The sequence below is a fragment of the Hemitrygon akajei genome, chromosome 9, assembly GCF_048418815.1.
Source record: "Hemitrygon akajei chromosome 9, sHemAka1.3, whole genome shotgun sequence".
Classification (NCBI taxonomy): Eukaryota; Metazoa; Chordata; class Chondrichthyes; order Myliobatiformes; family Dasyatidae; genus Hemitrygon; species Hemitrygon akajei.
In genome coordinates this window covers 75,200,986-75,212,986 of record NC_133132.1, presented here as the reverse complement: position 1 = coordinate 75,212,986, position 12,001 = coordinate 75,200,986, and the positions used below count along the sequence as shown (strand labels likewise).

General features: G+C 38.8%; 1 protein-coding gene across 1 annotated transcript in view; it reads right to left on the bottom strand.

The window, feature by feature from the left end:
* The window catches only part of mdn1 (midasin AAA ATPase 1), a 156,519-nt gene extending 144,957 nt beyond the window's left edge, over positions 1-11,562 (bottom strand). Inside the window, exons 1-9 of the mRNA XM_073056375.1 lie at positions 11,411-11,562; positions 9,714-9,937; positions 8,755-8,979; positions 7,141-7,248; positions 5,446-5,641; positions 4,156-4,365; positions 3,462-3,593; positions 3,038-3,141; positions 666-780 (exon numbers count right to left, since the gene is read on the bottom strand). Of these exons, the coding sequence (XP_072912476.1) occupies positions 666-780; positions 3,038-3,141; positions 3,462-3,593; positions 4,156-4,365; positions 5,446-5,641; positions 7,141-7,248; positions 8,755-8,979; positions 9,714-9,937; positions 11,411-11,506 (1,410 nt within the window). The 5' untranslated portion in view covers positions 11,507-11,562. The remainder of the gene's footprint in view (positions 1-665; positions 781-3,037; positions 3,142-3,461; positions 3,594-4,155; positions 4,366-5,445; positions 5,642-7,140; positions 7,249-8,754; positions 8,980-9,713; positions 9,938-11,410) is intronic.
* Positions 11,563-12,001: the final 439 nt, after the last annotated feature.

Here is a 12,001-nt window from a genome sequence, read left to right as displayed (position 1 = left end):
AAGCTATTCATACTAGTTCAGGAGCCTGATGGTTGAAGGAGAATAACTATTCCTGAACCTGGTGGTGTGGGACCCAAGATTCCTGTACCTCCTTCCCGATGGTAGAAGTGCAAAGAGCATAGTCTGGATGGTGCAGGTCCTTGTTGATGGAGGCTGCTTTCTTGTGGCAGCGCTCCTTGTAGATGCGCTCGATGGTGGGGAGGACTTTTCCTATGATGGACTGGACTACCATGCTGTAAATACTACATATCTCCGTCATTAACAGCACTTGCTCTTTCTTCAGGCAATTCCAACAAATTGGTCAGCTTTTTAAAGATCCCAAGATAAAGTCTCAAAGACTTATAAGGCTGGCAAGTTTCATACCTTCAAACATCTGCTAACTACCACTGGCCTGCTGATTACAGTAATTAGAAGTCTGACAAGAATGCATGCCATCTCATTTGTGTATCATGGTAATCACAGACATACTGCAAACATGCAAGAGTACTCAAGGATCCATTTGAGAATTATATTTGACATGGCTTTTTTGACCACTTTGTGAAATTACTTTGAAGATCTATTATCTGCTCCAGTTATATCAGAACATTCTTTCTGAAACGAGACGAAAGCTGCAATGGAATCAAATTAGTAAACCAAAGAAAGTTAACAAAGTATAATAAACCCACCTCTTTTAATTCTGCTCTGTTCATATTATCCAATTTGATTTTAGTCCATAGTTTGTCCAACAAAGTTGCATGAGTGTTTTGTTGTCTATACCAACCCACATTGCTACTGAACACCCTAAAAGGAGAACAAACGGAAAAATGTAGGTACTGAAAGACAAATAGTTCAAGTTTCCACAATTTTGTTTATTCACACATATTGATGGATAGATTTTAAACAAGCACATCCAAAGTATTTATGAAATTGCTAAAATTCTGCTAGAATATTTTGAGAGCTTACTGCAAATAATGGATACTAGACAGCTCCCCTCCTCACCCACATCCCCCTGCCCCAAAACTCAAAAGCCATAGAACACTCTCATCATACTTCTTGGTGAGATTCAAACAATGAAAGAATACATTTATCAAGTCATCTTGCAAAAAGTTTGAATTCAAGCCTTCCTAATGGCAGTGAGGAAGATGTTAAAACATATTTAAGGCAACAAAGATACTGCTTAAAACTAGCAGAGTTCCAACACCCTCTGCTTGATTCTGTCCTCTGGTACAGTTTGCATTTTCTCCCAGTGACCCCATGGTGCGATCTTGTTTCCTATCACATTCCAAAGTTGTGCCGATTGTTTTGTTGGTTACTTTAAGCAGTGGGCAAGAGAAACAGTGATTGTTAATGAGCATGCAAGACCACAGATTATAGGGAAATAGAAAACATAGAAACATAGAAAACCTACAGCACAATGCAGGACCTTTGGCCCACAAAGCTGTGCCCAACATGTCCCTACCTTAGAACTACCTAGGTTTTACCTATAGCCCTCTATTTTTCTAAGGTCCATGTAGCCATCCAGGAATCTCTTAAAAGACCCTATTGTTTCTGCCTCCACTAGCGCCGCCGGCAGCCCATTCCACGCACTCACCACTTTCTGCATAAAAAACCTACCCGTGACATCTCCTCTGTACCTACTTCCAAGCACCATAAAACTATGCCCTCTCGTGCCAGCCACTTCAGCCCTGGGGAAAAGCCTCTGACTATCCACTGATCCACTAAGCCTCTGATCAATGCCTCTCATTATCTTGTACACCTCTATCAGGGCACCTCTCATCCTCCGTCACTCCAAGGAGAAAAGGTCAAGTTCACTCAACCTATTCTCATAAGGCATGCTCCCCAATCCAGGCAACATCCTTGTAAGCCTCCTCTGCACCCTTTCTATGGTTTCCACGTCCTTCCTGTAGGCGACCAGAATTGAGCACAGTACTCCAAGTGGCGACTGACCAGGGTCCTATATAGTTGCAACATTACCTCTCGGCTCTTAAACTCAATCCCACAATTGATGCAAAGACCAATGCACCGTATGCCTTCTTAACCACAGAGTCAACCTGCATAGCAGCTTTGAGTGTCCTATTGACTCAGACCCCAAATTCCCTTTGATTCTCCACGCTGACAAGAGTCTTACCATTAATGGAAATAGGATTACTCAGAACTGGCAGAGCTTTTACTGACCAATTAGCCTCTTACATCTAAGGAAACGTGGAAATATGAGACTAAAATATTAAATAAAAAGCAATTCTGGGAACAACTGCTTAATAATTTAAGTATGGAGAAGGAGCATTAACAAAAATATATAAATATAAACCTTCCCAATTATTATGCAAAAAAGTATGAACAATTTTATTTTAACTCTCAGACATAGTACTCATAAGAATGTATGGTTGGCTGCTACTAATTATATGGGAGTAACTTTTCAATTTAGTGCCTGGAAATAATCTAATTGGTTCTCTCCTCAGGTTTATTTACATTTTCCCCTAGTGACCATATGGTGCATTCCTATTTCCTACCACATTCCAAAGTTGTGCTTGTTGTTTTGTTAACTGGTTATTTTAAGCAGTGGGCAGAAGAAAGTTGATCTCCTCCAGAAACTGAGGTGCCACAGCAGCTTAACGGTTAGCCCAATGCTATTACATCTCGGTGCGAGGGAGTTCAAAGTTCAATTCCAGCGTCCTCTGTAAGGATTTTGTATGTCCTCCCAGTGGAAAGCGTGGATTTCCACCAGGTGATCCGGTTTCCTCCCACAATCAAAAGGCATAACTGGTTAGTAGGTTAATTGGTCACTATAATTTGTCTCATCGATTGGCTAGGGTTAACACAGGAGCTGCTGTGGTTTGCTAGGCAGCGAGGCTCAAAAGGGCCGGAATGGCTTATTCCACACTGTATCTCTAAATAAACTACACTGGTATTGCAGGCAGCTGAACAGTTCTCATTTTGTGGAACACTGAGCAACAATTAAAAAAAACAGGAAAATTTCCTCCAATAATCAGAACCAATGTCCTGCAAAAGAAAGATGATCAAGTCTAAAATACATATTATACTGGTTTTGATGCCTGACCTTCTTGTTGCAAAAAACTGAAAACCAGGAGCTGCTTTTATACAATCACCATGTCCAGGAATTAAAAGCTCTCCTGTCTCCAGCAAAGGTATCAGCACAGATATCTGCAATGTCGAAAGAATTAAATATAGTCAGTAATATACCCATAAATGAACAGCTAAATAATAACCAGTTACATCATTTCAATTAATTTTTATATAAATGTTTTTATTATGATGAAAAGCGTACAGAGGAAGTTATAACATTTAGTTGCATCTGTTGGCAAGCTTGAAGGACCGCAGTAGCTACAAAGCAATTCACCCAAACCCCATAAACACCCAAAGGACAAAAGAATGTCAGTGTAAAAACCTAATTTAGTAAAGACCCACTTATTACTGGAACCAAAACTTCATCCTAAGAGGCATAATATTGAAGTAATACTTACAACATCTAAAGGTGCATAGTCAATGTCTTCCAAGAGAATCCAATATCCATTCATCACAGCTTGAGTCAGTGATCCAGGCTGCCAAACAAACTCCCCTGGAACATCAGCACAGCGATACATTCCTAGTAACATCTGAAATAGAAGTAGCAGTTTGAAACATAACTAATTCAATTAGTCATTAAAACATGCAATTTTATATCTCTGGGAACAGTCATTAAATGTACTAAGTGTTTTCAAATCTACCAGTTATACACACCCATTTTTCTGCATCTTCAACAAGCCACTTTGAAATAATTGATCTACATTTGATATCCATAGGCCAAAGATACAAAAGAGGAAGCATAGACCTGGCTTCCACAAGCACAACTAAAAAGCAAAAGCCAGTAAGAGAGAAAGGCATATTATCAGTAAAAATTATTGTTGCGCTGAGCTCCATTTACACAAGGGCAGTGAAGATGTGAGACAGAATTTTACGTAGGTCAAGTTTACAATTGCTAATAATCTAGTGACTGTTATAGTCTTCTGCTGAATTACAACACAAGATTCAACTCATGATTTACCCTTCAGAACCAAGTAGAAGTTAAAAACCTTAACAATTGACTAATTGTAGACTTTAAGGGGACCAGGCCAAGATCAACAAAGCTAGAACAAGAAAGAAAACATCAACATTGACTTTGCACAAAAACAGACATACCTTACTATCAGTCTGGTCTCCAAGCTGAACTTTCAAGAAGTCAGGAGCCTTCTGTCGGCCCGTTACTGCTGCTAAATATTCTACTAAAGCAGTTTTACCACAGCCAATTGGTCCTTCCAGCAACACAGCATTCTGGGACAGGACTGCCATAGCCAGGTTCTGTAGATAGCCATAGGTTGAAGCCACTAACACAAGAGACCTATGGATGCACTGGAGAGGAGAGGGGAAAAACAAAATGTTGCTTGTAAGATGTTGAGCTACAAAGGGATTAGAAAGATATTCTGTTGCATCAAGGACTGACAGTGCGATCTGCAGAAAACCAAGAGGTCAATAGTTAGCTGCATGATATTAACTAACAAGAACATTTATTCGGTAATTTAATAACTATAAAATATTCATCCAACTCAAGTCCAAGCACTTGCAGATAGGTGGATATGAGTCAGCCACATTAATTTGCATACAACCAGGTCAAGTCACTTATTATTCACAAAGAAGTCATTACAAAATCTGCAGGTTCTTCCTAGAACCCGAAAAGTTTGCAAGTCAGAAATGTTCAAAGACAGCAAAGGGCAACAAATCCCTACTGCTCATTTGTGCATACAGGCTATATACATGCCAGGAGTTTATAAGCTGGGGGATAACCTATATACAGCTGATATTTCCATCAAGACTGACTAAGTCAAAGGTGAGATAGTTGAAGAATGCTCGACAGAGAGAAGATGAGTACGTAGGGTGTTTAAATTCAGACAGTAGAGGAAAATACAGCAAGTCTAGAACTGGTGTACACAAATGCTCAGAGCATCAAGAAATAAGATCAATTTGGTATAAAGGAACAAATGGCTTAATAATTACTATGTGATAACATCTACCGCAGTGTTAGACAGAACACAAGTCAGATTAACTGGGACAATTTTAGTGCTTAAATCACCATCTGAAGAGCATAATTAAGGCAAAACAAATAAAAATAGCCCCTTCAACATGATACCAAAATACCAAGGAACTAGACTAAATGAGAAAACATAAGACAATAGAAAAGGAGTTTACAAAACCAGAAGGCTTAACTTTGAATCTTATTCATCTGTTAGTCATTGTACGCTTCAGGTTTGGTGATAAAATGTATGTTAACTACAAATCTGAAGGATTCCTTTTTAAGATTGTAGTGCTGATTGCCACAAATATTCATTAATTTTCTTGACATTTCTTACAATCCTGGTAATTTAACACCAAAATAAACTCTCTCAATGTATTTCACATTCATAAAACTATAAATAAATAACAAATTCAACATACTACTTGGCCTTTTTGGGCGGGCTGGTTCCGTGGTACTACAACTCCACATACTGCAACAACATTCTCAGACAGATCTCCAGACAGTATTTGTCCCTGGGTATATTTTTGTTGTTTCTCTTTCTGCCACAAACCAGTCTTTACATTTGCCAGAACCAACGCCTTCTCAACATTAAACAACAGTTCATCTTCCAATAGCCTGTGAAACAAAGATGCAAAAAAAAAATCACTCATTTTATATTATCAGTAGGCTGCTCATCATAAATTGGGGTAAACCATCAACACATGTAAAGCCTTGACAAAAAATACCTTGACAAAATTCATGTGCAGAACTAAACCATCCAACCAAGTCAAATTTGTAAATTTCTATTTTTTTTTAAATTGATATTCATTTTGCTAAAGCACAAATTAAACAGGAAAAACAAATTATAATTGTCCAATGTATAATGAAGGAACTTCCAGTTTAAGTACAGCATTGTAGCTTTCTCCATAACTGTCCATTACAATTGACATCTACTGGCTCCCCTCACACTTTCCCAAAAACCAAAGTAAATGATCAATTGGAGTTTACACATCAGCATCAACATTTTCAGGAAAACAGAACAGTAAACTTCAGCAAGTTATTGCACTAGTGATTTTAAATGCTTTAGTTTTAATATTCTTCACTGACCAAAGGCATTGCCCCATGTACCTTAGTTTAATATCAATATTAAACATCCCCTCTTCCTCACTTGAACAAGCAAACTGCATCAAATATCAAGAAATGAGAGATTAGCATCACTAGGAGAGTTGCGCACTTGTTCAAAGAGTAGGTACCAATGACCCGAACCTTTGCTTTCAAGACAACACACAAATTTTATTAAATATAGCATTATAGATAAACAACTTTTGCTGATCACCAACGCTGTTAAATATAGTTGTCTAAATTAAACTGAATTGGATGACTGCATTTTTTGTCCAAAACCTCAAATCACTCAACTAAAATGACATATTTCTGTCACTTATAAAGATCAAAACTTCTAGAGACTGCCAAAAACTTTTCACTGATATTTGCACAAATTCCAGTTATCTTTCAAAGATAACATAGCAGTCATCTGCAACATACATAGCTTTTTACTTTACCTTAGTCATTAACAGTTGACATTTCAGGTTAAAACATTTCATCAGGACTGGGGAGTCCTGATGAAGGGTTCTCAGCCCAAAATGTCAACTGCTTATTCCTTTCTAAAGATGCTGCCTGAGCGGCTGATTTACTCCAGCATTTTGTATGTGTATTTCTCATTTGTATATCTTATGGCATAAAGAACACAAATGTAGCAATGCTCAACAATTATAAAAGTTACAAGCAACAGATTTACAACTTCACTCAAAAAAGTAAACACACATAAAATAAGCATGTTCAAAAATAAGCTTTTGAATGACGTCTGCCAAAAATTAAGTATTTAAGTTTGTAAAAGAATGGAGTTTGTGCAAACATTTGAAAGCCATTCAGCAGTTAAATAAAACCATCCTCAAATAAAAAAAATGTAAGAAAAAAACAAAAACATGAAAAGAAAATTGAAAATGCTGAAATACTGCGATGAAAGGTCGTGGTCCCGATACATTAACTGCTTCTTTCTCCAGAGATGCAGCCTGACCTGTGGAGTTTTTCCAGCTTCCCCATCATCTTTTGATTTAACAGTGAAGAGATTAACTTACTGTAGCCTAAAATTTGTCAGTTCTTCTGTAGTGAGAATTTTCTTGAAGAAGTGGTTCTTTTGTTCATCACTCATATTTGTTACAACTGCAAGACATCTAGCTGTGTACCTGAAAGATGAGGAAGCAAAACATAGGTCATACAAGCCAGAGAGATCAGATTGTCTTGGCAAAACAGAAAATAATTTAGTTTCAAATATGTTCCCCTCCTTTTCTCTGTAAACCTCCTCTGTAGCTCAATCAAAATTTCAGATGGCTGCTCTTGATGAGAGAACCAGAAAGAATTTTAGTTTAGAAGGTTACCATTAATCAAAAAAAAAAAAGAGCAAGCGTAGAAACTAGTAAATTATATTGTTTTGGCAGGTCTTGAAGTACTTTGGGATGTTTATGTCAAGGATGTTAAACAAGTGCATCACCTCTTATACAATAAAGGACTGTGCTAGGAAATAGCCACCTTTCCAAATAAAACCATCCACTATTTTTGCAACACACACAATATGCTGGCACTCAGAAGGCCAGGCAACAGCTATGGAAAAAATTACAGTCAACATTTCAGGCTGAGACCCTCCGGCAGGACTGGAGAAAAAAAGATGAGGAGAAGATTTTAAAAGGAGGGGGAAGGGGAGGGAGAAGCACAAGGTGATAGGTGAAACCTGGAGGGAGAGAGGTGAAGTAAGGAGCTGGGAAGTTGATTGCGATACACAGGTCTGGAGAAGGGGGTGGGGGGGGGGGGTCCAACAGGAGAGAACAGAAGGCCATGGAATAAAAGGGGGTAGGAGCACCAGAGGGAGATGATGGCCACCCATTTTAATTCCACTTCCCATTCGGATATGTCACTCTATGGCCTTCTCTACTGTCACGATAAGGCCACACTCAGGCTGGAAAAATATCATATATTTTGTCTAGGTAGCCTCCATACTGATGGCATGAAAAATTATTTCTCAAACTTCTGGTAATACCCCTCTCCCCTCACCATTCCCCATCCCGTTTTCCCTCTCTCACCTCATCTCCTTGGCTGCCCACTCCTCCTCCCTCAGGTCTCACCTATCACCTTGTGCTTCTCTCTCCCCTCCCCTTTTAAATCTACTTATCTATTTTTCTCCAGTCCTGTTTGGCCTGAAACGTCAACTGTACTCTTTTCCATAGATGCTGCCTGACCTGCTGAGTTCTTCCAGCATTTTGTGTGTGTTGCCTGGATTTCCAGTATATGGAGATTTTCTCGTTTGTGATTTCATCCACTTTTTTTTTTGCTTGTGCAATCCTTTTTAGCAAAGTATCAATTATTTTAACACAATACAGATCAAGTTACAATATTTTGAAAACATTGGAGAAATTAGAGAAAAAAAGTAAAATAAACAAAATGCTAAGTAAATTAGGGAAGATGCATTGAGGAAAAAAAATTAATGTCAGACTCTATCAATCTGAAATGTGAGTTCTCTGTTCCATTTTATTGTCTGACCTGCCAGAAAAACTAGTCTTCTCTTTATATTCATAAAAATAATCAAAATACATGTCAAAGACATTTCCCATCCCCCCCCCCCCCCCCCCACTCCATTTGCTTAGGTAAGGATTTAAATACCAACATTTGAACCCAAATATCTGGAACTTTTTACATACCAACGGACTACGGTATCATGGCTTCCCAGCAGTGGAAGGCAGACACTCCAGTCCCATAACTCACTGAATATTATCCAGTTTTCCTTCAAGAATTTGCACGCTGCACTCATGAGGTCTCGGAGTTTCATTCGCTTCCGACCATATCGGACTGTATTTGAATCTGAACTCTCCAGAAACAATCTCTGAAATACTGGGGGAGAATCCTTGAAATACCTCAGAGCAAACCTTCAGAAGAGAAATTAATTTCAGAAGTTACTAAACCTCCCCAACTTTGCCCAAAGGTATCCAGACAGAAAGCAGCATATGCATTTTGCTGTTCCTAAGCGCGCGCACATATTTTATTTTTATACACGCACACACACACACACACACACACTTATGTATATGACAATAAGCTATACTTTGATTTAACAGCCCAAAACAAAACCTCATGGCACTTTTTTATTTAAATTCCTTGTTGCTGAGTTTGGTCTGTAACAATCTCATCCCAAATCACTGGTAGACAGTTTTTCTTAATTTACAAAAATCAGCAAATTTGCAGCCAAAGATGAAAACAACTCCCTGTTAAGTACTAGGTTGTAAATGGTAGGATCATAGCATAAAATTAGGGTTAAGAGAATTCAGTTCTGGCAGAAGCAATTAGCAAATGAAGGATACAAATACTATTACAAGCTTGTCCTATTGTCCCACATCAAAAAGTGGAAGGTTTGCTTTTTAGATCCAAGGCTTTTATGTTAATAGTTTGCCAGGACTCACTCTAAGCATACAAATGAATGGTCAGCAGGCTGTAAAGGTAAACAAGTGTCCATCAACATTTTTAAAAATGAGAAAAGTACATTTCATTAACCGATCTTCCAGCTCTGTAACTTCACTTGCTACGGTGCAATTATTTACTTTAAAAGTTAATACATGATCCAGATCTTTACAGAGTAACTAGAAAGGTAAGAGGAACGACTTACAAAATGACATCAGGGCTGACATCAATGAGCTTGCTCATTGCTACACACAGTCTCTCATGTAGATCATGGTTAAATGCAGGTGCTTTGATCGCCTTCACATTGCGCTCAAGAAGATCCAACAGCAAAGGCCTGAGATGGCGTCCTATCAGCAGCGTGCATTCTTTATCCAACAGCAGCTGAGCCAGAGTATTGAGGATACACTGCCGATCCTGCTTGTTCCAAATCTGATTGGGAAACAAATTTTCATGATAGCAATTAGGAATGTAATCATATTTTATATTGAACAAAACCTAAAAAGATACACAGTTGAAGTAACACATTTGTCTAATATACCTAAATCGACAACTTTTGAAACACAACCCTACAGGCTGATCTGTTACCTTTCATTCTTTCACAATGTTAACCTGCTGTCTTGAAATCCGCAGTAATACTTAACACAGACATTTGCATTCCATTATTTCTTCAAAACAACATAAAGCCTACTTATGGCCTTACTGTTTTATAATGATTTTTAGATTATTTCAGAGCTTTGATTATAATGCCTCATCAATTCAAGATGTTGTCTTCTAAATACAAAGAATACTCAAGATTTCTGAACTCTTTCATAGGAAGATTTCTGTACAAGCTTACTCCCAATGCTTTCTTATGTTATGCAAAATGCTGCAAGAGACCTTTTGATTTGACACGACAAATGCACACTGCATCTTTATTCTTCCCTCTACACCAAGAATGCTTTCATTTCCTAGTGCATTAAACGCCATCATCACCACCTGAGAGACTCTTAGGATTCAACAGATTCTTGCAGTTCCCCTCACACAGCAGTTTCCAGGGGCAATGGTGGTAAAAGAAAGTTGAGAGACTATCCCAGCAACAACCACAAATCCTCTCGAGTCCAGACAAACCTCACTTCTCAGCATAATCAAATAATTGAAAACAAAACCTAAAACCTAGAGATGCTGGCAATTTGAAATAAAAACGGGAAACGCTGGCACACGTAGAATGTCACTTTTAGCAATCTGAAATTACATTTTTAAACACTTTCACACTTCTGATGGTTTTCAACCCAAAAACTATTTCTCTTTCTACAGCTGCTTCCTTGCCCACTGAATGAGTTTTTATTTTGTTTTGACACGACAAATGCATATTTTATATTTCATATGGAACTTTTAATTAAAGCATGGAATATTCTTCATTCTACCATAGTCACACAATCAAACCCAATTAAATTTAAGACAGCTCTTCTTCAAAAATATCCTTAAAATTCACTCTCCATCACCTCCAGTTTAAATTCCATGCGGAATATTTTGGAGGACCAAGAACTTCACAACTTGGTTTTCTGAGAGCAAAATACGTTACGCATATATGTTGATTTCAAATAACATTGGCAACTCCTGAAACTGAATCAGTTAACTCATGCTATTCAGAACACTGATCACCGGTTCCCAACTCTAGCACCCTCATTATAGGACTTCTGTTCAACAGAGGCAGGAGTTAATTGCGTTCATGTTAAATCCACAGCCTCTATACATAAGCAGTTTGCGAACAGATTTGTCCAAACCAAATCAAGTGCAATAACAATGTATTTATGCCAGGCAATTTCCCCCAGTCCTTATCCCTATCCCACTAGGCACCCGGACAAAGTTCTCCCTAACCCTGCCTGGGATACGAGTCCCGGACAGAACTCGCCACCAAATCACCTGCTTGGCCAAGTACTTGTTCAGCTCGCTGCGGCTCCTCTCGTTCAACTTGGCAATGAGAGGAAGGGCCGCCAGCTGAAAGGCCATGTCTCCCATGTTGTCAGCGGGCCGCGGAGAGCCGGGACAGATGAGACGGCACCCGTCAGGCCGCCGCCAGCAACACACCGCACGTGGAACAGAGCAAGAGGAACACTTCCGGGGCAAACGCTCCATCCTGGGGCAAGCTTTAAACTCCTCGCCCGTCACCTGCAGGGGCTGAGCCAGTTAGCGAAAGAGTAAAATAAATTTGCGTCATTGTAATATAAACCACTTTCCATTCAGATATCTCGGAGATCTTTCTTTTAAGCCACTCGACCACAGTACTAACCTCTTCCATCTCTGCGCTCAACTTTCTACCGACAGAGAAAATACCGGGCTCCCTTCATCCTCACCTTTCACTCTAGCTGGGTCTGCATTCAACAAGTTATTTTTTACAGTTCAATGGGATACTACAACCACATATCTTTTTGCACTCGAGAGGACCCAATCCTTTCTTTACTTCCCCAGAATCAGATTTATTATTGCTATCATACGTCGTGAAATTTGTTTTGT